At 47.3% G+C, this 27,956-nt stretch overlaps 1 protein-coding gene across 1 annotated transcript in view; it reads right to left on the reverse strand.

Moving 5' to 3' along the window:
- Positions 1–27,956, reverse strand: part of DNAI1 (dynein axonemal intermediate chain 1) — a 130,773-nt gene that overhangs the window by 7,649 nt on the left and 95,168 nt on the right. Inside the window, exon 19 of the mRNA XM_059493115.1 lies at positions 21,085–21,270. Coding sequence (XP_059349098.1) covers positions 21,085–21,270 — 186 coding nt within the window. The remainder of the gene's footprint in view (positions 1–21,084; positions 21,271–27,956) is intronic.

Below are 27,956 nucleotides of genomic sequence, written 5' to 3' on the forward strand. Positions count from 1 at the left end.
TGAACAATTTTGTCATCTCAATAATGCATTCTCCTTGTGTATTTTTAATTTAACTCACAGAGTCACCTGAGGCTGACCTAGGAGGGGTTAGTTCACTAGTGCACTCTTGTCCATGGTGGGAACAGCTCCTCTTAAACTGCTTGTCCAGATGCTTGTCCAGTCCTTGGGGTGCCAGCACAAGAGGCCCCATGCAGTGGATTGTCCCACTCTGCTCCCAACACCTGCACAGCCATTTCTTTTGGAACCGCCCAGGAATGGTGCTGCCAACCTATTCTTGGAGATGTCTCCAAGATGTCTATTGGAGGAGCATGCCCCTCTTATGCCCACTGAAACCTTCTCCCTCAGTCTTTTCCTGCTGTCTTGTTACCTCAGAGCACTGCCTTCTTTACCCTGCCAGCCCAGGATCTCTTTGGCAATGCTCACCTCTCTCAGCTCCCTGATTCCAGCCTCTCAGCTGCTACTGAACCAGTCCTGGGTTGACTATATGATGCTGTTATCCCCAGTCGTCTTGTTCTGCTAATGCTGAAGTTTTGGACCTCTAAGACTTGTTCCAGAGAGTGAAGGGGGGAGAGAAGAAGGGCGCAGTTTGTTTTCAGACACTGCACTCCCTCCTCCTCATTCCTGATCCTGACTGTGCTATCTGAGGATGGACAGACAGTGGGAGAGAGCTCTCCTTTGCTTTTAGTTAGTTTTAGCTAGCTGAGGCAAAGAAGTTCCCTTGACTGTGTTTTTTTTTCCTTTTTCCCTTTTCTTTGGACCTGTTGAAACCTGCTCTGGCCTGAACACCCAGGGGAGCACCGGCAGCTGCAGCTGTGGCCCACCGGGCTGGGCCGGGCCTGCGACAATTCCAGCACTGAGGGACTGATCAGAGACTGAGTGAGCTGAGCTGCAACCCGGGGAGGGACTTTCTCAGTTTGTCATCTCTTTTGGAGCGGAAAGGGGTTTTATTGCTTAATATTGTTTAGGTTTTATTGTTTAATAAACAGGTTTTTTCCACTTTTCTCCAAGGAGGTATTTTCTCCCGGACTGGCTGCGGGGAGGGGCCGATTGAACCTGCTTTCCTAGAGAAGCCCCTTTGGGAATTCTCTCCCAAATTTGCTCTGAACCAGGACAACTGTCCTTGCTGTTCTCCTACTCCTCATGTGCCTCAACCCCAGTACCCAGAACTGGAGCAGAGGCCTTTGCAGTGCAAAGCAGTGCAGCAGGATCAGATCGTGTTTCCTGCTCACCCCCCCACTGCCTGTGCTCTCTGCTCAGGTAAGTGAGACCTTCCTCTGTTCACCTCCTCAGCCAGTTATTCCAACCTCCTTTCCCTCTGCTTCCCTCCATCCTCATCGAAGTGCATCCTGTTTACTTCAAACTGAGTCTTCCCATTTGCCTCAGATTAAATGGCTTGCACAGCTTCTCTCCACCTGCTGCACAGGAAACCGCCAGGCAAATGATGAATGCCACACAAACACTCCCAGGCCTGGGAAGCAGATACCCTGTTAGCCTGGGCAGTGTGGGACGTCACGCTAAATCACATCAGCCACGACTGAGCTACGCTGCAGCATGCAAATCAGGGCTTAAAAGAGGTCAGCCGGACGCAGGACAAGCACAGGAAATCCTGCCGCTAGAGCTGTTGTTCTTCCCTGGGATTTCACGCAGTTATGGCAGCTGAGAAATCCCTTCCTGCTCCACAGACAGACAGACAGCTGTATCCCACCACAGGGGGCTCCTGAGTGTTGCTGGTGTCAGTCCTCTCCTGGAGTGGGCTTGGCATAGTGCTGGTCCGTGTTTTCTGCTGCCTGTTGAGACATCTGCCCTCTGAGCCCACGTATCCTGCAGTGATGCTGGGGTTGCGTTACACACTCCCCATCCATGCACACTGACCCAGCTGCATTGGACTGTCCGTGAGGGTCTGAGCAAGGCTGTGCAGGGAACAGCATTCCTGCTCATTCGACTGCAAATGCAGGGCCCAAGCACTGCATCTCAGCCAGAAGCAGACAGGATAAAACAGTGCAGGAGAATTCCAGCAACATGCTGGGAAGCAGTTCAGGGAGTGCTCCCCTGGGGCACAGGCACACACAGAAGCACTCCTTTCCTTCTGGGAGACACTGCCAGCTGATATGGCCTGACCTGGCCAAAAGCTGCTCTGCAGGAAGGAGCCCAGGATGGACCTGGATCCCTGGCATGCAGTGATGGGGATGGCAGCAGGGCTGGAGGGGATGGGATGCTCCTGTCCCACCAGCACACACACATTACCACATGCACTGGTGATGTGTCCCTACCCATACCTCACCCTGAGCCTGCCACCCAGCAACAGGGGGTCTTCTGGGTCCTGTCTGGAGACAAAGATGAGGTACACCCTGAATAAAAAGCAAATCTGGATTCTGTGTTTGTGTAAGCTGTTCAAGCAGGAGACAGCCAGTTTTAACCACAATCCAGTCTTAAGACGCTGATCTGGCTCCAGCCCAAGTCTTTGTACTAAGTTCCTTGACATCCTGTTTAGAAAAGCATTATTAAAATCTAATTGCTTCATGCATATATTGCTGTTTTAATTATAACAGAAGCAGGAGAGAGAGATGTGAGCAGTAATCCATCTCTGATGCTAATACATTTTTGAAGAAGGGACTGGCCATGGGAAAAGCCAATCCAACATCATCTGTGGAAACCAGAGGGAGATATTCCTAGTGATTGTCCACACTGCCAACAGCACAGCCTCAGCGTGGCCAGGAGTGGCCTCCCTAAAGTCCTCTTTGCTTTGAGACACTGACTGGGATGCTGCACCTGAATTAATTTTACATGTTTGCTGCTGTGTCTCTGTTGTACCAAAATGTAATTACTTCAGAGCCATAGACCAGTTAAACCCATCTGCTCCGCTGGCTGCTGAAACTAATGGATATTCTTTGAAACAAAGTATTGCAAAATAGAGGCATGCTGGAAAGAAAATTATGGGGAAGTCATCAAGGTCCTTAAAGCAAGCACTTCCCAAAGTAATCTCTCCACTGCCAAGCGAGTCCCACAAGTACCAAGGACAGAAGAAGCTTAACCAGCAGCCGGCAGTTTCATCAAAACAGTGGCAAAATAAGCTATCTGACAAATAATTGCAGATGTAAGGACTAGAGGGGACCTGTTGTCAGAGGCTCACTGACATTGATGCACATCCTTAACACTCAGTGGATAGGCGCACTACAGAAAAATCCTTCACCAAAAAGGCTTGTCAAGCACTGGAGGAGGCTGCCCAGGGAAGTTGTGGTGTCACCAGTGCTGAAGGTATTTAAAAGGTATGCTGACACTCAGCGACATGGTTTAGTGATGGGCTTGGCAGTGCTGGTTAACAGCTGGAACTATGACACAAAGCTGGTCACCGTAGTGTCACTGAAAGCCTAAAAACACCAGCAAACACGGCCTGATCCTTGCCTCACTCTTTGTATTGCTGGAGCTGGGACAGGTGGACATGGCTGGGGCAGTGCTGCCAGGAAAACAGCCACCATTCCTCCTGGGGGCCCTTAAAGGAGGTATCCTTAAAAGAGGTATCCTCCTTAAGGGAGGGATCTCCTTGATGGAGATGGCAGAGGTCTTCTCACATCTGGATACCACTTCTGGCTGCAGATTCCAATGGCATAGTCAGATCATCATCTCAGGAGGGCTCACTTCTCCCCAGGCTCTCTGTTTCTATTCTGATCTGAGCCCAGGCACTGACTCTTGGTATCACCCTGGTGTGAGGAAATCCCTGAAAGTCAGATGTGTTGTCAGGCTGCAGGTCTGGGGGGAACTGGTAAGGACTGAACAAGAACCTGGTGATGTTTTCAGAGCACTCAAGGTGACAACCAGAGTTGTTCCTCTCCAACCAGAGTTGTTCCTCTCCACAAGCACAAAAGAGATGCCTAAACTTGCTTAGAGGAGTGGTGGAAGCAATTGCTTTGTAGAAATAATGTTGCCTCAGCCCTCCATACCCCACTGCTTCTCCCACAAAACAGTTAATCCTGTGGATCCTGCATGTAAAGTGCTGGGAGATGCAGTCAGCAATGCCAAGGTGTGGTGGTTTCTCCTGGCCCTTTGCTGATCCAGCTCTTCCCTTCCCTGTGAGGGAAGAGTCACCATCACTTGAGAGCTGGGTGAGACACAGCCCAGCAGGGGATGAGCCCATTTCACTGCTGCATGCCTGGCATCAAGTACAATCCTGGAAAGAGACGTTTTCACAGCTGGCAACCAAGCAGGAAATAAAAGGAAGACAGAAAGGAGGCACTTGTGCTCAGAAAATTAAATCCAAACTACAGTAATTATACTTGCATTGATGCCCTCTTTGCCATAAAGATGCATAACATCCTTAGGTAAGAGCTGAAACTATCCTGAAGGTGACAAGAAGGTAACTGGAGAAAGAGTGCCAGCTTCTCCCTAGCTTTTAAAATCCGTAAGAAGTCTGGATCATCATGAATGGTTGTTTGCAATTTAAATTCCCCAGCAACCACCTGTAAATGAGTCAGCAATCCAGCAACAGCAGCAGAGAACCTGCAACAGAGCTGATTTATTCCAGCAATCCATGATTTAACCATAAAGGAAGGCATTGTTTTCTATATGACAATCTGGGGTTTGTATTCTACTGTGGTGTACATAATATGAGACAAATTCTCACCTCACTCCATGATTAAATCATATCCTGTTGGAGGCATGGGATTACTGACTAAACTGGGCTCATTAGCATAATTCTGAGTCTTTGGATCACAGAAACTTGATTCATGTTCTGTACCTATGCAGGATCAAGCACAGTGGAGACCAGCCCTGGCAGATGTTGTTGGTACTTTGGTCTTCACTGAAACCACTTCCTCAGTTTCAGTTCATATCCCCATGTGGAGATCTGGTACAGAGCCTTTCAGAGCCCTTGTGACCTCCATGCTGCCAGGTCCTCCCAAGACTTTTTAAGTGAACTCTCTAGATCAGCTGAGGAATGAATAAGAAATTTGGAATGCCAATGAGGACACCAATCCATCCTCCCAAATAAGCCTGCAGACTGCTCTGAGATTTCATCCCAGTTTTTTTCACTGAGAACTGCTCTTTTGTGGTGATTTTTCAGATGGTTACTTTTCCTGTTTCTGGCATAATTTCTGCACTCTCTGCACTCTCCTGGTTTAGCTCAGACATGCACTTGCCATTTGGCTTGGCACCAGAAAACAAATACAGAACCACAGAAGGTTCCCTGAGGAGAGACAGGTAAAGCCAAGGATGGCTACAGAGGCTGAGGGTGAGAACAACACTCAGCCCCTGTATAATCCATGGTGTAAGAGCAGCTGTCAGTCTAGCAAACAGCCCAAATGTTTGATATTTCCTGTCACACAACAGACAAGAGCTTGTGTGGATTTTCTGCAACACAGGCTGGCAGTTCCAAGCCAGAAGGTGCTAATTAAGAAACACTAGGTGAGTGTTAATGAAAGAAATTTTGAGAGGTGAGAGAAAGCAAAGAGGATGAACCCTTCTCACCTCCTGTCCCTGGTACTGTGTGCCATGTTCTTGGTCACTGAAAAAAAGGGAAAGGAGCTTTCCAGGAAGGAAAGAAATAAGGAGATGACAGCTGTGCTGGATTGGTGTGTCTGTTCTCTGCCCTGGGGATGAAAAACAGGCTCTGAAAGGTCTTCATTTTCAGCTAATGGTTTCACCTACAGAAATAGAGGCAGAAGGCAGTTTAAGGGGTGAACAGAGGTGCTGATATACCAGACTGAGTCCAGCAGAGACTACCAAGAGTGTTGATGGCTGGAGGCTTTGCACTGAACAGATTCTAAGAGTGCTGGGCTTGCTCAGCCCACAGCAGATGCAGTTCTGGGTGACCTAACAGGCACCTGCCGGCACCCAAGTGGAGGATATTAAGAAGACAGAAATGGACTCTCTGTAGGAGTGCACAGCAGGAGAATGAGTCACAACAGCCATAAACTGAAACAGGGAAAGATTCAACGTAACATAAAAAGTTTTTCTCCACTCTGACACTTAGTCATTGGAACAAGACTCCTGAGTGGCTGTGAGATCTCCAGCCTTGGAGTTTTTCAAGAGAAGTCTAAGCTCTGAGCAACCTTGTCTGATCTCAGGGCTGTACTTGCTCTGAGCTGGAGGCTGGACTAGAAGTGTCCCAACAGCACCTCCAGCCTGAAGGTGCCTGTGGCTTTGCAATCCCAGGATGTTCTTCATCACCAAGTGTAAACTGGAAGATGAGTCTTTCAGCTCTACCCTACTCTGCTATCATGTTCTTATTGCAGACAGCATTTCTAAGCAAATATCCTCTTAAACCTTGTATGGCTCATAATGTCAGGAGCAGTGCAGACCAACACAGCCCTCAATTCCCAGCTCCTAGAGAACACTGGCACAGAGGGAGCCAGGTCCCCAGCACCCTGCTCCCAGGGTATCTAGATGCTGTGGAAGCTACACACCAATTTGAATGTTGGTGTCAAAGAGGTAAAGAGAAGAGAAAGGTCCTTCAGTGAAAAATGACAACCAGGAAGCTCTGGAGAAAACCCATGGAGAGCAGAAGCCTGAGGCAGATGGTGACAGGACCAAGGAGGAAGCTGGACTAGGAGTCTGTGAGAGCTGGCACCACAGGGGTGAGATTGTTTCCCCATGCCTACCCACAAATTGAAAAGCTGATATAAGAGGGGAGCTTATATAATCCCAGACACAATGGACAGGTATATGTTATCCCACTATGCTTAAATGAGTGGCAGAAAAAACAATAACATGTGTTTAGTGCCAATAAATTTCCACTGTTACTGTAGCACCTTGTTGTTGCTGAGGGCTTGCAGTTTGATTGTTTAACACACAGGCTAAAAACCAAGCTATAATCAACAAAAGTGAGGAGTTGAGGAGTCTGTAAATGCAGCTACGTGGCCTGTTCTGAGCTGTCATTACCCCTTTGTAAAAGCTGTGAATCTCTCTCTGTAATGCTGCCTGACAATTCCCCCATCATGTCAGTTAAGATCAAAAGGTGGAAGTAGATTTTATATCTTTTTAAACCCAGAAATAATGATTATGATTCACACAGCTTCAGTCAGTAACCTGAACACAACAATGACTCTTCCTGGAGCTAAAACAGAGCTTTCACTAAAAGACAAGGTGTTTTGACCTGAAGGAGTGTGAGGGATGCAGACAAGCTAGTGCCATGCTAAATAGGTGTGCTCAAGCCCTTGTTTAATTTGGTCAGCTGCCAAATCCCATTATATCTCTGTCTGCTGATTTTAAAGAGCTTTCCTTCATTGCAAATCCCTCCCCACATAGGTGCCTTTAGGATGAAATCAAATTACATTTTGTTAAAATATATTTAGATATCACATAGAATTGCATTACATACTATATATTATAGAATATTTGATATATGCATACAATATAGAATATAATTGCATTACATATACAATCTTAAATTACATATTTTAAATTATAAGTTATAAAGCTTAATTTACTGGCAATGTCCTCAAAACCTCCTTGAAATTATGTTTCCTAGGCCTTAGGTCAACCATCTTTGTCTTTCAAGACTTACTTCCCATTTCTACTTCCCATCAATCAGTCAATCAATGTGTCAATCAATCAATCAATCAGTCAATCCCCTCCACTGCAGAGTCAGCCCTGGATGTGTGCAGAGACCCCTTCCTAGTTACATTTACAGTTCTGCTGTTCCCAGCTCTCTTTAACAGAACCCACACAGGTGTTTTGCAGTGCAGGGTGATTATTTCCAGAGAAAGTCCATGTTCAACCATTCTTTGAGGCATAAGTAGTATCTTGACAAGAGTTCACCACAGGTCTGAGCCAAACAGCAATTGTTAAGTAAGGCTGAAAGCCCACGGAGTACCACGTGTAAAAGGGAGCGTGGTGGTGTTGAAGAGATCTCATGTTGATAGACAAGTGATTCTTTCTGAGGCAGGGGAAACAGGTCAATTGCAATGTTTAAAGTTTCCCCTGAGTCCTTCAACCACATCACATAATGTGTGGCATTTCTGTAGCACCTCCCAGCCCAATCCACACAAGCCTTTCCAAAACCTGGGGTTACTCACTCAGGGAGAGGCAGGGGCAAGGTGCACTCAGGGGTTTCACTAAAGCCTGCATAAAGCCAAAAGCACAGGCTGTGAAGCACAGGCACAAAGCTGTACCTCTCCAGTGAACCCCTAGGGAGAAGATACGGATTGGAAATACCAATTGCCTTGTCTTGTTAACCCCTGCTCAGCCTGCCACCACCACTGAGGATTTCAGAGATAAGGGAACTGAGGACTGGAGCTCTCTCTACCAAGCCATATCTCTTTTTTCCATTGCAGGTAAGCACTGGTGGTGCCCCATTTCCTTACTGCTTTTCTAAGTCAGAGCTCAGACTAACCTCGACTTGACACGCAGGTCTGATTGCAGGAAACTTTGCCTACCACACAGGTATCTGAAAAATCATGGCTGGCAGCACATCCCTGGCTATGAGCAGGGTAAAAGCACTCTCAATTCTCAAAAATGAAATTTCCCCACACAGCAAGGCACAAGCAACTTGGAGTTTTCCCTGTCACTGCAGAAGGGATGGCAGATCCTTCTGCAAGTCTTTACACCCCACAGCCAGTCAGGATTTCCATCCCAAGGCACTGCACTTCAGGTCCAAGCTACTCCAGGCTCTCCTGGCTGCAGAATCAGGACCCACACTCTTCTCTTTTGCTGGTGCTTTAAGCTGGAAAACCCCATGAGGTTGAGCTGAGTGACACAGCACCTCCACAGCCCTGCCTTTGGCCTCATGGCAGCAGATAAGAAGAGGTTTGTCAGGGTGGGCTTCCATTTCACTTGTGCTGCCTAACTTTTTCAGCCCTCAGGTTGCAGGAGTCATTTGGGCTGCAGTGTTTTCACAGCACAGGTTTTTATGCACAGCTTTCCTTCTTGAGCAGGAAGTTCTAATTGAAACCAAATCCATCAGCTTTTTGCTCAGCTCTGTTACAAACTCAAACCAAGAGGCAAACCCTGGCATGCTCTTGTTGTTGTTGTTGTTGTTATTGACATGAAATAAACAAAACCATTAATTTCCTGCACTCCCACTGAATATCCATTGGTTGGTCAGGCCAGATAAAAGGAGAGCCTTTGAGTTCATTGCCCTGGCTGAGCATGTTGCTTCAGTGCAGATCAAAGCAGGAAAACTTATCCTGGAGAGGGATGAGCCTCCTCCAGTCTCACAGCTGCATTTGCAAAGTTGTTCCTGGTCAGTTTGCTGTCTAACTGTTTTGGCATCTTACTTCTGACAGCAAGCCTATATAATCATCAAAAAGTCAGATGTGGCAAAAAAATAAGAAAGCAGTAACTGAGCAGTGCTGATATTCATGCTCCCTCCTGTGCTTCTGGGAAGGATCCTTTCCCCTCTCCTCAGGATATAAGAGCCAACACCAGTAACCACGTGGGGAGATTTCTGGTCTAGTTGAGCAGGGTTAGTGTGTATCCAGACAGCACAGGCTTGCAGGGAAAGACAATGACTTTTATTAACTCAAATAATACATATCTGGAGAATAAAATACCAGCTTTAGGGCAAAAGCGCTTCTTTTTCCTTCCCAGGAATAATTATTTCCATAATAGAAGGTGCTATCTGTACCCACATACTTTGTTTTGATTACTGTGTTTGAGAGCATCCTGACCACAGCAGCCCCAGCCCCCTGGGAAGGGCAGCAGTTACTACACCTGATCAACCTAACAGCCTTAATCTGATACATTTCCTGGGGGAATTTCAGGAGATGATAGGGATCAGGAAGCTGAAAAAGGTAAATGCAACAACTAGTCAGCAAAGAAAACCTTTCCGTTTAATCTCACTTTTCAGAAGATGAAAAGAACAAGTCAACAACCTATGAGTGCCTGAAATGCATAATTCCTAACATGAATTTACACCAAAGAAGTCATGCTGCACCAATCTGATTTCTTTTTGCAACAGCAGAACACACCTTGTGGACTGGAAAGGCACGGAAGTCATTAACCATGACCTCGGGAAGACTTCGCCATTGTCTCCCTTGATATTCTGATCCTGAACTGAGACAATAGATCTACATAAAGTGAGTAGAAACTGGTAAGACCCAGCTGAATATTTGTACCCAGAGCTGTCAGCACTGTGATGTGTGTAACTCTCACAGCTCTGGTGGGGATCTGGTCAGAGTTTCTGTTAGTGCTTGGATAGTGGGACAGACGGGAAGGCTGCAGGTGTCCAGGAAGGCAGGACTGGAATTTGAAATTACTTTGCTGGATCAGAGATATGATCTGGAAAACCTGCATGTGAATTAGCAAGGACACACACAAGATACTTGAAGTGAGCAGGAACAATCCCTAGCACAAATACAGGATTATGGGGATGGAGTGTTCTGCCATCAGGGTTGGAGTTAGAGAGATAATCACCTGGATGGGACCTGGCTGTTTTATTGTTTCACTCTTGTGAAACAGTAAAACAGCCAGCTCAGCCACTGCAGAGGAATGGGAGCATCACGGGCAGGCATGTGAAGGGATCTCTTTTTGCTGGGGAGGGCAGCACCCACAGGACATGGTGCAGCAAGGGCACAGCTCATGGAAGGTGCTCTGGGGGATAACAAGATTTCAGCCCAACAGGTGGGAGATCGGAAAACACGACATTATCCTGGCAGAACAGGTCTCTGCACTGACCAGACCCTGTGAGGGGTGAGGAGGTCAGGCACACCTTAGATTGAGAGCAGTGGGATCACTGGCAGCTCCCTGGTGAGATACGGGAGTAGAGGCAACCAGGGGATGTTTACCCTAAGACGGCCTCATGCAGTCCTGGCATCCCTTCTCGCAAAATCAGTCAGTGAATTGGAGCATAACAGTTTCCCTCCAGGAGAACCTCAGAGCTGCTTTGATTGTAGCCATCACAGCATCTTACACAGCCAGCAGGACTGTAAGTCAGACCCTCTTCTCCTCTGCTTCACAAGGCTCTTCCTTTTCTCCACAGGATAAAAATAATCCTCCTGTGTCAGTTCCATCTCTGTGAGCAGTGAGACATTTTATTCATCGGCAATCCCTTCCCTTCTCTCATTTAAACAATTCTGCATTGACCCCATCAAATCAATTTGTGCAAGAGGCATTTATTTGCCCTGCCTGCAGGTGTAGGTGTCTCCGTTTCTTTTCTTTTGGAGAAGGCAGGGAGGTGGCCCAAGCATGAGCTGGGGAGAGGCTCAGGAAGGGCTGGAAGCAGCACGATGGTTTCGATCAGGGCGTGCAGGGGCAGGAAGGGCTTCAGATGGATGCTCCCTGAGTCACAAAACCCACAGGTGAAGTCTGCAAGCAAAGGGCTTTTTACAGCAAAGCATTTGGGGTGTGTTTTACAATGGCACAGACACAATCTCCCAGGCAGGGAGCTGCCCTCTGTGTCTCCACAGGCAGCCTCAGCCCTTTCCAGCCCAGGCTGGCTGTTTGGGGAAGGCTGTGTCAGGCTCTGGCAGAGGCTCAGGAGGAGTTGCAGGAATGTGCCAGATATCAAGCTGTTCCTTTGGCTCTCATAGCCGCATTTCTTCCTATTCCATGTCATGACAAATTTCCTGCATTTGTCACTGTAGCAAATACCACCAGGCTCTGCAGCAACGCTGTCCCAGAGCTCCCAGTCAATGCCCAGGGACAAGGTATCACAGAACCACAGAACCTTTAGAGGTTGGAAAGGACCTCAAAAACCATCCAGTCTCAACCCCCACCCTTCCATGGGCAAGTACACATCCCACTAGATGGGGCTGCTCAAGGCATTATACAACCTGGCTTTGAACACTGCCTAGGTTGTGGCATCTGCAGCCTCCCTGAGCAACCTGTCCTGTGGTCTAACCAATCTCACAGGAAAAGAATTCTTCCTAATAACTAACCTAAATTTCCCCTCTCAATTTGTATCTATTCTCCTTGTAGAGCTCCAAGAAGAGTAAAAGCCCACCTTCTCCAAGCTCTGGGACATTACTGGATTCTGTAAGGCAAGGCAAAAACATGATGGGAAAGTGTCTTGCAAATGAAGACCAGTGTCCTGTTCTCCATCCCTGCTGAGTGAGTTTTTAGGTGCTCAAAACACTACACAACCATGAGCTGGAGAGAATCAGTTACATTTCTCCACCTTAACTGCATGACCAGTGGATGCCATGGCAAACAGAGGCCAAACCTACACTGTGGAGGTAGAGAGCCAACAAGGAGCTGCTGACCTACATTCCAGGATGTTGTGTGCTTTTTTGGCCAGGTCCCCCATGGGGTGCCTGCTCCTTCCCACTTGTACTATGATCCAGCTTCTCATCCCTTTGCTCATACCACTGCCATCAATTCCCTCTGCCCCTGGCTCCACTTCCTAATTTTCTTAAATTTTTCAGTGACTTGGCTGGCTCAGCTTGGAACCTTGGGCTCAACAGTCTGTGACATTGTGCAGAAAGATGGCAGGAGAGCCTTCCAGGATCTGGGCCCTGGTGGGACAGGGCTGTCCATCACTGCATCCCAACTGCAGCTCCATTTCTAAGGTATGACCGTATTGGATGTGTCAGCAGGAGGGAAGAGGCTGTAGGAGAGTAGATCCATGGTACCTATGGAAAATGTCACTTGGCTGCTGTGGCTCCAAGGGAGATGAGTGTCCTCATCCAACATGGAGAGGAGCTGTGTCTCATCCAAGGACATACAGAGGCCAGGACCATGGTTGGGTCTCTGAGGCCCCAGGCATTGCTTTGCACTTTGTTCTCATGAGAAGCCATCACCTTGTCCTTCAAACTCCCCCTGTGGCTCAGGGGCTGAGTCAACAAGCTTTCCTCCTTCATTCCCCTGTGCAGAGCCAGTGCCCAGGAATAGCTGCACTCCTGAGAGCGGCTTGGGGCTCTCTGGCATGAAATCAGCTCACCCTCAGATGACCTGGAGGATAAGCACACGTGTTATCTCCTTCATCAGGCCACTCTAATCAGCTCTGGCAGACGGGCTGAACACTGAACTGTCTCTGCAGAGCAGGTTGATGGCTGGCAGTCCTGCACTCACACCCAGGCATTGCTGGAAGAATAAGAGCCTCCCAAAAAGCCTCCGCTGCTGGCTCTGCCAAAGCCATGCTTAGAAAACAGCTTGTTGCCCTAGGGGTCCCTCTGCCCTCTGCCCCCAGTATTGGGGCTGTTATTCAAGCAAAGAACTGGTGATTTCTCAGGATACCCCAATTTCCAGGATGAAATTTAAGTCATCTGCAGAGAAACAAATACACAGAGGACAAATAAAGAAACAGGAAGAACAGGTGAGCCAAGCAGCTCCTGTGAGGCTGAGCAGTGCCTCACTTGCCATAATATTGCCCTGTGCTTTCTGCCAAGGCATCGAAGAAAGATGAGGCCCTGGCTCAAAGAGCACCTGTGCAAGCTGAACAGGCTTATTCAGACAATTGCAGATCTAACCAAAATGAAAGTCCTTTGAAAACATAAGGCAAGGCTCCTTCTCATGCATTAGGCATTTCCCAGGACAGGCAGCAATGGGCTCTTCAGGCTGCAGAGGAGCAAAGTCCAGACTGGTGGGACTTGGGGAGCTCTAGGATGGCAGACACCAAAGAACAGACACAATCTGTGCACAAAGGAAGAGGATGCAAAGCCTGCAGATAAAACAGTGCTTGTAGCAGCGCAACAGCACCAATGTGGAAGGAAATAAAAGGGAAGGTATAAACAAGGCACAACTAGAAACACCAATTTTGCTCAGCCAAATTGAGATCTCAGTTACTAAGGACAGCAAATCCAAGGACACACACCAGATTTATGCCCAGGCAGTCTTGACTATTACTGATCACAATACCAAATCCCCCTAGTATTTTTCTCCAAACCACTAGTATTGCAAAATGGAGCACTCTCACATCACTTTCAAACATAGGCAACTCTTTTTATTATACAGACCTTCAAAGAAAAAACTAAAAAGTCAAAGCCAGTCTTCTTGTCTTTGTCAGTATCCCCTTGACAGCACACAGCACCTCACAGAATGAGACTTGCACTTTAGAAATTATTCATAAGTACTATGGATTTTTTTGTAAAATGGGACCTTTTCTTGCTTCAGTTGCCAGTGTTTCCATTTAACGTACTAAACACATTTCACCCTGACCACTGGGAATTTACTTAAAATAACTTGTAAATATGCTGATGTTCTCTCTCCAACAACTGCCAAACACAGCAGCCACAGAAAGGGACATTACATAACAAAAAAAGGTTGAAGATGTGGCCAGCAACAGCAAAAGCAAGAAAAATTCCAGCTCTTGACCTTGGGGTTCAACAATGCTTCTGCTACATGGAGCTGTCTTCTCCCTTCACATACATTGATGTAACCCAGAAGTTATTTCACCAAAAGTAAAGAAAACAGATTTAATGAGAGTATTCAAGTCCTGTTGAACTACCCCTGCTAGTTTGGGTTAGCTCTCCAAGCATGCTGAGTATCTGAGGCTGCCACACCTCTGTTCAGGATCCAGAACCCTTTGTAACTGTGGAGCAACACTCTTGGACACCTGGATTTGTGCACAGTGACTATGCCCAGGGTGTCCAGGTAAATATCCAAAGGCTTCCATTTTGCCCAGGAACTGTAGCCTGCTGGCACATGGACCATCTCATTACCCAAGTAACAGCTTCCCAGGCTTAGACAGTCCTTTCATTTTATCTCAGGCTGTGCTAAACTGGGAGGAACCTGATGTGGGACAGTGGAGGGAAAAGAGACCCTATGGGGATGCAAAGGTCTTCCTGCTAATGGTTTTCCTAGCACAGTGTCAGGGCAGGAACCCGTGGAGGGCAAGGAGAAGGCAGAAGGGGCACGGTAGCCTGTTTGCTGTGCTCCCTTTGGTGGTTGCTGATTTACTGCTATGAGTCACAGGTCTGTGCAGCAAAACAGCCTCAGGCCACAGGCAGAGCTGCTCACACCCTGGTGAGCTCCACACCAGTGGCACAGCTCCTGCTGGTTCCTGCATGCCTTGAACCCAGGGACTGCCACAGCAACCACCTCCAGACCTTCCTGCTCCAAGGCAGCCTCAGAGCCACCTGGGTGTACACGTCTCCAACCTCCTCTTCTGAAGGCCTCAGCAGTGGGTTAATTCCCACACCAAAGAATAAACACCTGTGCATATATCCCTACATGGCCTACAAAAGTGGCACAGAAAGCTGTGCACAGTCAGACACAGGATTTCACAAGTCCCTGGGTGCACCCCGTGTTCCCCAGCTCTCCGCCTAACAGTACAGAGAGCAGCTACCTGCAACTAGGCTAAATAACAGGGGAGAGACTGAAAAGAAACCAAAAAGCATTTTCAGATTTCAGAGTAAGCCATCAAGCTGCAGGTCAGTTTTTATGAGACCCAAGCTCATTTGTAATGTGCTTCCTTATCCAGAGGCCAAACTGGCTCTGGAGGAGGCAATCCTCATGAAGGCAGGGCACAGCAGCAAACCAAATTCCTCCAGCACTGCTTGTGCTTTGTGCTTCTGGGTCACTGAGCAATTAGCCAGTTCTGAAGAGACACTGAGAAAATTGGCCATGGCTGGAGCAGCACAGAAGGCTTTGAGAGAGAAGCATTTGCATGAAAACAGAGGGACTAAGAATTACACTGCTAGGAGAGCAGAACTTGACCTGTTTGGAGAGGAGAGACAAGTGCTTTTCCCTCATACAGAATGAGAACTGCTGGGATAGGAAGTACAGGGACAAAAATGCTTCCCTCAGTACTAAACAGATCACCAATCCAGGACTGACGTGACCTTGGAGAATGGATCTAATCCATAGCTTCCTTCCTTAAATACAGTCAGATGTGCAGACAGACTGCACATGTTGTGACAGAAGGAGGGAGCTCAAGTTTGTATTTCTGTATTTACATGCTGGTTGGTTGATCCCTTACACCTCCCACAGCTACAGAAAAACACTAAGGACAGAAAAAATCTCCTGATCCTTTACTCCTTCAAGTTACTCCCTTTCACCCAAAGTGGTAGAAAAACAAGGCTACAAGCAGTTCATGACGAAGCATCCCACTCTCTGTTCAGTGTGTTCCAGGGCTAGAACCTGCTCTGGACATCAGTGGCATCTCAGAGAAACTGGGAACAGGCATGAAACCAGGGTCCCTTCCTGAGACCACCTCTGTGCAGTGGGTGCTGCTGGGGAGTGTGAAGAAGGAAGAAATGTCAGGCCTCAGGAGATCTCTGTGCTGGGATACAGTGTTGGGGAGGGGGATTGAAGAGGTTGAAGAGGAGATTTCAATCACTCTCCTGTTGTCTCCTTTAAAACTTGTGTAAAGACACTTACACCAACTTTCTCCAAATCCCCTTCCCTCTTTCATCTCCTTAAAACCCCAAAATCCTCCCATGGTCCATCACAACTCCCAAATCTCTCCCAGATCCTGCCATCAGCTATGGCCAAAAAGCCACAGTGCTTCAGGAAACAAAACTCAATGCTCCTTCCTTGGCTGAACAGCCTTGGGCAGGATCTGGCCAAGGGCAAACTTGTCAGGGCTGCAAAGATGCAAGGAGTCAGAGTCCAGAGGTGACACTGGCTGGTGTGATAAGGCACAGAGAGAGCAGAGCAGCTGCCCAGCACGTGCACATGGATGTGAAGGCTCAGAGCCACCCCACACCCCTTGCTATCCCCACATTACAAGCTGGTCACAGGCACACAGCATCAGACCCACAGGTGTGTGCCTGCAGCTCCTGAACATGCATAGTCCTGGCACTGTGTCCTGGTGTGGGCAAGCAGCTGTGTTCCCCTTCCCACTCCTCTCCTGCCCAGCTAGACCCAATCAATTAGGATTTACTGCTGGGAAGAAATTCAGCTGTTACCAAGAAACAGAAAAAGAGATGCTTTGCATGTGAAGAAACCAGTAGCAGGAACAGAGATTAACTTCCTAAATAATCCAAGATAAATATCCAAGACAAGCATCAGGCCAAGAAGTTGTCTGCCTCCCTGGCATTCATCCTGGGTACTGGCCAAGAAATTTGCCTTAGCCTCAGCAAATTCTGAACGGCAACTTTTATTTGATCTGCTTTCTCTTCTATTCCTCTGCTGTGCTCTCCTAAAATTTCTAAAAAACATTGCACACTGTTTTTTTCACTATCTTCTGTTTACTTTTGGCATTGGCAGAGGTTAAGCCAGGCTACTTTCGCAGTTTTAAAAAATAAACCAAACATTCTTCTGACTGTGATGACAAAATGCTTTAATTTCTTCCAACCCTCGAACGAAACCCGGAAGGCTCACTAATTAAACAGCTCTGCCCCAAACTGATTCTTCTTACAGCAATGCTTCCCTTGGGTGAACTCAACCACCAAGGTCGTTACAAATTAGAAATGATACTTTATTAGTTAAACAATTCCTGCCTGACATCCGCTGCAATATTTAAAGAGCGCTTGTAGTCTAAAAGTGGCTTGGATGACAGCAGAGAGTCACTTGTTCCTACTGCTGCATCTCAAAATACTGCAGGCATTTCTGTCCCCCACTTCTGAGCAGAAGCACCCAAACTAGTTTCACCTCACGGAAATAAATACAGCTTGGGGCAAGGGGATCTCTGTGTCCTGCCCCAGAGACTTCAATCTGTGGGGGTAGGGCAATATCCAGGACTCAATTCCCCATGGCACAGGCACACGGACACCCACTGTGTTTGACATCTCTTGTACCCCTGTGCTCTCTGTGTGCTCTTGACACAAGTGCCTGATGGGTGGCACAGACTCTGTCCCCAGCTTCCTCTCAACAAGAAATACACCTTTTCCCATGAGCCACTATGAGTTTAGGATGCCAAAACTCACAAGGAATTTTAGACCTTTTTTAAAGATTTTACTATGTGTCTTGGTGAAAGTTACTTCTGAAAACACCACCTGAGCGCTTTTGAGAAGTCTCCCCCTTGGCATATTTGTTCTGCCAAGTGTTCATAAATGAGACTGTGCTAATATAGCTGACAGCAAAACTCAGACTATTAAATAACACTTCTTAAAGATCCCCAAGTGTTTTACGAACATGAATTAATTAAGCTGCAGGCCAACCCTGCAAATTATTTAAAGAGAACTTGAACCTTCCTTCCTTGCTCAAGGACATGAAGAGAGGAAGGGGCCAAGGTTTGATGAGAACCAAAGCATCCTTATCATTCCCATTTCCACTTATCCACCACACCAGCTTTAACAGCCAAAACCCAATAAACTCAAAATGGCTGAAATTTCACCAGGATTACATTAATTCAGTCACTTTTGTAAGCTCTATCTTGCAATAGCTAAGGAATATGCAGAACATGAAGCAGACAGCACTGTGTCTATTTTTAGGGGAAGTTTAGGGTTTGGAATGATGTGGCTAATTAGAGTTCTCCCAAAACAGGTTGATTTGTCTGAGAGTTTTACTTGTCAAAAGCAATTGTCCCAGCTGTTTGAGAAGGCAATCCCCTGTGGCACCAGTGTGAAACAGAGGGGTAGTGGGACCTGGATGGGCCCCTGACTGCCCTGTCCCTTTGGCATCCTGGGTTCTGCCAGAACAGCCTGGGGTACCCAGGTACCGAGCCAGGCATGGACAGGTTTTTCTATGCAAGGGGGCAGCTGGGATGTCAGGACTCCTCTGCACAGTTTAGTTTTGGACCCTCTTAACTTACAAAAAGCTCTGGAAGTCCTGTGACTGTCAGCTCCAGCCTGGGGAATCCCAGAAAAGAGGGAAAAGTTGAGTAATTTTACAGAGGAAAGCTGGTTGCAGAGTGTAAGGGTGTAAAGAGCACACTGATCTGATCTTTGGAGGAACCTGGATCAATACTCTGGGAATGTATCTGACTTCATACCATGAGATGATATTCTTGCAAACACAGCTGGAGGCTTTCTGCTAAGGACACAAAGGCCGGTGCTGGCAAAGGAAGGAGATAGACAGGAGCACACACTGGATGGCACAGCCTGTTCTGACAGGGCTTGATGTCCCTCTGCTAAAACATTCTCTTCCATCAGCTAAATATCCTCACCACTTGTTCACTTATGGCACTGAGCAGGCTAGGCCAGATCCTTCACTTTGCCACCACACTGCATGTCATCTGTTTTAAATCCTTGTACCTTTCAGGGTGGCTGCAGTCAAGAAACCCCCACACACAACCAGTTGTGCCTGAATATCCCTCCTTCCTCTCCACATGTGTGGGAAAGTTTTAGTTCAGTGTTCAGTGTCCTTCCAACCTAACCAGGCCAGCAGAAGACAGATAGTTTAATAACATCAGAGCAACAGAGCCCATTTCCACCCCATTTATATCTTGTGTGGGATGTAGTTACATGTTGGTTTACAGTCAGCAGCAAGCACTGGAGTTACTCCTAAACTCACAGTTTAGATTGCTTTGTCAACAACATGCAATTTGCCTTTAAAGAAGGTCAGCAAAGAGAAATGACAACATCCATAACTGCGTGGAAGGCAGCTGCTGGCCACCAGGAGCAGAAGGAGACATTTGAATTCACACCTGAAGGATGGGATGCCATCCAGAGGGACCCAGACAAGCTCGAGGGGTGGCTAATGGGAACATTATAAAGTTCCAGGCCCTGTGGAAGGTGCTGCACCTCGATCAGGACAGCCCCTGGTACCAGCCCAGGCTGGGCATGAGCAGCCCCAGAGCAGCCGTGCCCAGAAGGACTTGGGGGTGCTGTGGGTGAGAGGCTGCACATGGCCCAGCCATGGCACTCCCAGCCCAGAGAGCCAAACGTGTCCTGGGCTGCACCCAGAGCCCCGTGGGCAGCAGGGCAGGGAGGGGATTCTGCCCCTCTGCTCTGCTCTGCTGAGAGTTCTCAGGAGTTCTGAGCAACCTGGTCTAGTGGAAGGTATCCCTGCCCAGGACAGGGGTTTGGAACTAGATGTGTTTCATGTGTTCTCCCAGCCCAAACCCTTCTGTGACTCTGGCCCACAGTGCAGTATTGCTGGGGGCTGATCAGTCCACAGCTGGGATAAAAAAGAGAGCAGCCTCACTTGTGTGTGTGTGACTCCTCTTCCCTGCTCAAGTCCTGTACAGGCAGGGTCCATGGCAGACACACTGTTCATCCATGTCCAGGAAGGACTCATAAATCACCAAGGAAACTTATCCTGAGCCAAACTAATGACAACACAGAGAGCTTCGACAGTCTCAGTCTCAAGTTTTGCAGGAAATAGAAAAGTGTGAAGCATATCAGAGATTCTTCTCCACAGCTTCCACAACTCAGCCTCAGACAAAGTGCCATGTTACTGTTTTCTATGCCCTCTCTGCACCGGGAAGATTCACATTTCCAGTGGCAGCCAGCTGCAGGAACCTTTTAAAAATAATTTTCAAGACTCTGGAGTGACACTAGTGTGATTAGTTCCTGGCCAAAGACCCTGCCTAATACAGTAGATAAGTACAGTATATAAAACATTTGGGAGCACATAAATAAAAGATGATCCTCTTGAGAGATTGCTTTCTTGGATCAGTTCTAAAAAGCCTGAAACTGAAATACTTCACTTAACACAAGACAACTGGATATGAGAATTGCAAGGGCGTAAAAGGACATTGCATTTACAGCCATTCAACTCATAGCTGGATGAAGACCAGAAAGAAAATCCAGTAATAGGTCCACGTAAGAGATGCTATCATCCTTCACAATTGGCCCTCATGGATGGGTGAAAAAACACTTCACCAACCCAGAGAGGCAAATGTATCTCCTTGCTGTCACTTGGGACAAGGATCCCAAGTCTCCTTACATGTTAGATACTGCTTGCTCATTTACAGGAAAGTTGACATGGTGGTCAGGGACAGGCTCTGATGCAGGAGCACAAGGAAACAGGCAGCATGGTTTGTGTGGGAGGGCTTGGGCAAGAGTTGGGTTCTCCTTTACTTGATTTCAAGGAGTTTTGCAAATAAAACCCAAAACTCATAAAATGTGTGAGCTTTGGGAAACAAATGAACATCTGCAGAGCTTCTGGACCAGAGCTTGTCTGGACCATGGTGATGACTGGAGGCAGCAAACCCCCTTCCCACCAGTCCCCACTCCTTACCAGAAGCAAACTGAGTCCTCTTGCTCAAACAGGAACAGACACAAGGATTTAACATCTCAGACATCCTACCCAAAAAGCTTGAGGTAATTGCGAGAACCTTTCTAAAGAGAGGAGCTTTGCCAACAGCCTTGCATGGAAGGAGAGGGTCCAGTGACAAGGCCTGCAGAGGCCTTCTGTGGCTGGGGGAATGCAGCTCACCCTTACCTTGGGCTTCTTGCGCAGGTTGGGAGAGAGCTTCAAGCAGGTGATGAGGCCTCGTTCATCTCCAACAATGATTACAGGGTCAGCAGGATTAAACTGCACGTGTGTTGTTTTATTTTTCTTCTGGGTCACCACTAGCTGGGAGCAGAGAGGCTCAAGCTTATTAACGTTCAGATCAAACACATGGGCCTGGGGAAAAAGAAAAGCAAAGAACACAAGAGGGATTAATTAGGCAAGAGCATCTCTCGGTGACAGAATGATGGCTGGAGAAATCAGAAAGAAAAGGTCCTGTTGAAAAAACGTCCCAGCCACAGCACACAATTACCATCTGTGCTCAGGGTCTTCTTTAAGTAACCAGTGTGCAGAAGTCAGCTGCTGCTTTGAGAACTGTCCCTCTCCTGCAGGGGCTCACAGACAAGGACCACTTCCCTGCTGTGGGTGCAAGCCTTGGCAAGGCTCCAGCTGATCTGGGCTGGAGAAGGCTCAGAGCCAGCACTGCTAACCCCACAGACCTTAATCTCCCTTCTCAGTGTGAGTAATGAGACAAACAGGCATTAAATCAGAGTCTAACACAGATTGATGCCCAAAATGGGGAATGCTGTCAGAAATTGTCATTACTGCTTATTACAGAACTCACTAACATTTTCAACTTAATAATAACAATGATAAAGGCACAAACCAGTAAGTAACGGGGAAGTGATGGGGACAGCCATAGTATGATTAGAGTGTACCCTGGGGTAATGCTAGCTTGGCAGCTCACTCTACACCTCACTCAGACACTACACCTGCACACATGTCCTTCTCCCACAGCATCAGGAAAAGTGCCAGGAAATTAGCAAACAGGAAAGGTGAGGATGGAGGGAGAGGGGCCCCAGGACCCACTCAGGCAGGAGCCCACTGGCAGGGACTTCAGACCTCTGGCCCAGTGGCACAGACTTGCCACATCCCCAGCTGCACAATAATGCACATTTCATTGTGCAGAGGAAAGAGTGGCAGTTGCTTGAGAGAATGAATTAACTTAACATTATCTCCCAATAATTGCAATTAGCTCCAGTTACTGATACAGGCTGCAGAGGCTAATAAAACATGATGTGCCTCTCTCGCCCAGGGCTGAGGTGAGCCATTTCCAGCCTCCTGAATTTCCACCTGATATCCACCACGAACACTTTCAGCCTTGTTTCTCTTCCCTTTTCTGTCTTCAGAAAAATTAGGAAGCAAATGCTTTATGCTAACAAGTACAGTGGGAATATAGAGGAAATTAGAACTGAACTACTTGTAAACCTCCTTCCAGCTGTGTCTTGTTTACCAGCACTTACAAGACAAAGGAAACATGTAATTTCAACAGTATGCCATGCTGACAATTTGAATCTAGGAATTATCTGAAATCAGACAATGCTGCTCTACAAAAGCTTATTCCAAAGAGTGTGGAAGGTATCAAATCACTACATGTACTTTCCCATTATGCACCAATGAGTCAGTGAATTTTATCTGAATCCATTTATAGCATAGAGCTGGGCCAAGTGCAAGCACATGTCCCAGGCAGTTCATGAGCTGCTGTGTCTTCACAGGAGTAAAAGTCTAGGAATTTGTGATGTCCTTGGTCTGAGCAGGAGAACAAAAGTCTTACAGTTGCAAAAAAATAAGAGAAGGAACACTGCCTCCAGACTGAAGTAAAATAAAATGGGAAAGTGCTTGAAGAGTGGACAGGGTTGTCAAGACATATTTTGAAGAAATCCATGACAGCAGAAGGGAATAAAAAGCATCAGCCACAGACAAGGATTTGCAGTTTGGAGAGCCCTTCCCTAGTCAGCAGAAGCATAGGTGAAAGCACAGCAGCATTTTTATCTGTTCAAATTACTAGATGCCAGCATTACATTGTGAATTTTGACCTGACACTTGAGGTCTCAAAGTCCAGCAGAGGTAACTTCAATTTCCTGCCTCTCAACATAAATCAAGGTGGCTCTTCTGGCTTGTATTTTACACCTGCTGTCTTACTTTCTCAGAAAATAAACAAGCACTCTTTCAAGCATATCAGTATCCCACAAGCCACACTCATTAAAGATCTGATTTCTTGCCTTCATAGAATACATTCTATTAATTTAGTAATCTAAGAGCCTGGGAAATGCTCACTGATTGAGTAGCACCATTTAATCTAGGGGAAAAAAAAAAGTGGCAGGGAATTAGTGGCTAGGTTTCTTCTTGGCAGCCAGGTCTGCACTGCTCTCTGTAAGGCTGTCAATACTCCCCTCACACATCCTGCCCAGCCCTGCACTGGAGAAAGATGGCATGGCCAAAGGCTCAGTGCTGGAGTGCTGAGCAATTTAAATTACTCTGGGTGAGGCTGTTTCTCAAAAATGTCACGAACAGCCCAGACAAGCACAATGCCTGGGACAAGAACTTGAAACCATCAGCAATGTGGAGAAGGTCAAAAGCAAACAAGTTTATGAATGTTCCTACTATAAAGCTCCTCTTTTATGAGCTTCTAAACAAATGGGCTTGTTTTCCTTTGCCAAGGGAATTGTGGAAAAGAACAAACTATTTCAGTCTTCAGCTGGAAACATCAGCCTCCTATCAGACACACCAGATGGAGGGCTGGGCCACGGGCACTGAGGAGGAGTTCAGAGGCTCTGACTTAAACACTCACAGCTACTCTTAGGAGAAAGGGAAATAGTGTCAGAGCAGCACTGCTTCTGATGCTTTGGGATTAGCCTAAAAGAAGCACAGGGCTTCCCACAACACTTGAGGCAGGTTAACAGTGCTGCAAAGCAGCAGAGCTACATGTGGCCAGCGCCATCTGTAGAGCTGCCTTTTTGCCCAAAGAATGGAGACTGAAAACCTGCAGCTCTCATTGAGACTCAGTCCCCTAGTCTGAGAGTCCCTAGACCCTGCTCTGCTGGCTCAGGCCCTGAAATTAAGGATTATGGAGTGGGATCCGGCTGGATCTCCCATCACAGAGAATTACTAACAACACACAGTTTTCTCTCCATCCCACTGTCAGGGTGGCCCCCGCCCCAAGACCACTGCCTGCACACAGAGATGGCCTCTCAGGTCTTGCCAGATGAGCCCTCTTAGAGTCTGTGACCCAGAGAAGAGCAACCATGACCCACAAGTGCTACCCAACCCCAGGTGACTCAAGTATTAAACTCATGGGGAGCCAGGATGACCAGAGTCAGAACTATGTCCAAGCCCTCCTTCATGGAGCACAGGTTCCAGGGCAGGCACCCATCCAGCAGCACACAGACAAGAACTGATACTCAGACACTGTCAGGCAGCTGGTACAAAAGGGCATTTTTATAAAATGTCACTTGTGTCATTATCCTTTCAGAGTTTACAAACCAGTGAGAGTCCTCCTCTTTTCTGCCAGCTCTGCATGCCTCTTCTCATGCTGTCAAGGCTGGTCCCTCCCTGCAGGTGCTGAGACCTGGGGCCATCACATTTGCTCACCCACATTTGCTCATTCAGGAGCAATTTAGAAACTAAAGAGTGAAGGTCTCAAACCTCTGGTTTTCAGACCTCAAAAATGTTTCCATTTTGGTGTACATCAGCAGGGAAGGAGGCAAAAGCCTCCTGACAAGCTCATTTCAATACCTTCTGCAGATTTCGTAGAAACAAGTGAGGAGTCTGGAGCGCCTGCTGCTTGCAGACCACAGCAGACACTTTATGTTTTTTCTGCTAATGAGCTAAAAAACCAGTGAGTAAGGGCATTTCAGTTCTTTTTTACAGATTACTTAGGAACAATATGTGGTCACTTGCTTAAAGGAACATAAATCAGACTCCAAGAACAGGAAACATGGAAAAAGACACAAAGAGAGACGTAAAAAAATAGGAAAATGTCTGAAATAGGAAAGTGCAAGAATTCCCTTCTGTTTCACCCATAACTACAGGAGAATAAAACTCTGGACAGTACCAATTACTGTGACAGTAATTTTATTCATGATCCCTGTAAACCTCCGTGCCTGTTCCAAGAAAGCACAGGAGAAGATGCAGCATCTTCCAAATGAAGCCCAAGCTGCTGAGTTAAGCAGCTCCTTGCAGCATGGGGATTTATGAGCGGGTATCAACCACAATCAAAAGAAACCTGGACCCACAGTACTGAAGTGCTGGACAGGCTGGTAGTAGATAACCCAGGCAGATGTTCAAAGCAAATTTCTTGATGGAAGGGCAGCAATTCTGCTAATTCCCTGAAAACAAGCACTGAGCCCATCTTCCTCTGAGGTGGGACCAAGTGAATTCTGCAGTTTCTGATGCTTTTTATTCAATTAGAACAATTTTAAACACAGTATCATCAGCCATCACAGTAACAACTGAGTTCCTCTTCGTGCTTGATGTACAGGCAATAATGGATCTAAGTCTATTGTGTCACTGTTGCAGGAAATGTTTGACATAAAAGAGCTGCTTTGATGCTTGACTTTCAAACAGCCAGAGAAGAAATCCAGCTCAGTCTTATCCAGACCAACAGCTTCTCTGTCTATAAGTCATGTTAATGCATTCCACCTCCTAAAATCCAGCTGTTCCCCACTAAAGCTCCACACAGCTCCTCTGCAAGCATGGCACAGTGCATGTCCAAGGCAAGTACCACAGCTCCAGCACCAAACAACATTCAGAATTTTGGACTTACTTTTCCCCACCTGCTCTACCAACTGCACTTACAGCTTGAAACCATCCCGGGCTCTCATCTGCTTGGCACCTCTGGGGTGACTTGAGCCCCTTTTGTTCCCTGCCCTGAGGCAACAGGAAGGCAAATGCAAGGGGATGTGGGGGGAAGCAGAACCCTTGGCAGAACTTCTCTGCCAGCAGAACAAAATACTTAATTTTTGTGGCTCATGAAGAAGGGAGCTGAAGGGCTACTTTGACTGACACTGTCTTTATTTGGTCCTCAAACCCCTACTGAATCTACCATGGCTGGAGCTTTTATTCCAGTCTTGTAAACCTTCCTTCCCCAGCAGTGGGCTAGCATGTTCAAAAACATCCTGATGGCATCCAGAACCAAGACTGGGGGGAAATATATATATGTGTGTAAGAACAAGGCAGATATGTCTGGTAACTTGGCAACAAAGAATAAAATCAGTGTAAGAGCAAAAGGTGGGGGATAATTTAATACCATGCTGCCCTTTAGCAGTTGACATCTCTTTTAGAGCTTGGCTTTCACTGTCCTTTTGATCGATTTACCTCATTTTCTTGACTGAATCATGATCCCTCATCCATTCGCCAGCTCCACAGATGATTTGTTTCAAACTCTCAGGTAATACATTTAACAAGTGGGCAGGCCACCCCCAGACTCTGTCTAGCACCATGGCAGCTACTGGAGCATGCCAAAGGCATGGGGCAGGCAGGGCAGCCCAGCTTGCTCTACACTGGAGACCTTTGTTTGTTTGATTCTAGATTCTATAATGCCACTGTAACAAGAACAGGTTGCAATACAGTTAATTTTCCCGAGCAGGACATTTTTCATTTACAAATGAATGTTGCAAGACAGTTCTTGGTCCCTCTGACACACAGGGCAGTCTGGGTCCTGGCAGGAGTAAAGGAGACCTGACTCAGAATCTAACATTCATTGCCTTCTGCAATGACAACACAGGAATCCTAAACCTCAGTGGTCCTGATCATAAAATTCATGGCCTTTCTTGGCACTTTCATGCTACTGGTGAAAAAACAGGCTCCAGCTCTGTTACAGGTATGTTCAGAGGCAGCTTTCTGCTTGGAGGATGAGGAGGCATGTATGAAATCCACCTCTTGGGCTGAGCCAGCCAGGAGCCAGCTGCATGTTCTGAGGTATGGGAGAGGGCTGAGCACATCTCTCTGTCCTGCAGCATCCCAGCCCGATGCTTCAGGGCACATGACACAGCAGGGAAAAGAATGCCTGTCACCTGATTTAACTGCATCTCTTATCCTTTCCTCATTCAGCAAGAACTGGGTCATTCCCAATTTGACATGGTAGGGAAACAGCATCAGCCTTAGGTGATTTGACCCAGCTCCCACAAGTCAGTAAGAAATCAAAGCCTAAGCATGTAGAAGGGCTGCTATTCATTCAGGCAAGCTGAGGACCATTTGGCCTCTTCTGGAAACCCCAAGACATTGTTTTGCAAGAAAGTGCTTGTTTATCCAAGCTAAATTCCTTGTCAGTCACCAGTTCTGCCAGCCTGGCTCCCCCTGCATGCCTCAGTGAATAGGATAAAGCAGTGTTCCTGAAGTTAACCTATAAGCAAGGGCTGCATCCCCTTCCTCTGACCTACCAGCCCTGTTACTTTTAACAACAGCATTTGATTGGTTTAATGTGATACAGCTTTAGTGAAACCTTACTAGACTGCCTGCTCCTTGATCTACCAGTGCTCACAAACAGAACAGCCAATGCTTCATCCTGGGATCTTTCTGGGTACCTTGTTTAGGCTGGCTAATCTCTTCTGCACTGTCACAGCACTGAATACTGGGCAAAGAGTCTTTCTTTCCACTCCCCTGACACTGCCCTATTCTTACATCCACCACAAGTACCTAATAAAGAACAGGGAGATGGTTTCAACCAGTCCTTTAAGTGCCCCGGGGCACATCTCCCAAGGCTGAGCTGCCTGAATACACACCCCAGCTGTGCCAGTCCCCCTGTGCCCTCCCTGCTGTGACCCACAGTCATTCAATCCCTGATGGCAGGCTGAAGCTTCATCTCTTCTCATGCTGGCAGGGTCTGGCCATGCCAGTGAGAGTCAGCACTGCAGGCTGGGGCAAGGGCAGGCAGTGGCACAGGAAAGGGCAGCACCACGTCTGCTGGGAGAGGCACTCACTGGTCTCTGCCCCCTGCACCCCATGGCAGGCCAGCAAAACTGCTCTCAGGGCAGACACTGAACTGCCATGGTTTGGAGGCTGGCATTTAAAATGAACCTGCA

The sequence above is a fragment of the Ammospiza nelsoni genome, chromosome Z, assembly GCF_027579445.1.
Source record: "Ammospiza nelsoni isolate bAmmNel1 chromosome Z, bAmmNel1.pri, whole genome shotgun sequence".
NCBI lineage: Eukaryota > Metazoa > Chordata > Aves > Passeriformes > Passerellidae > Ammospiza > Ammospiza nelsoni.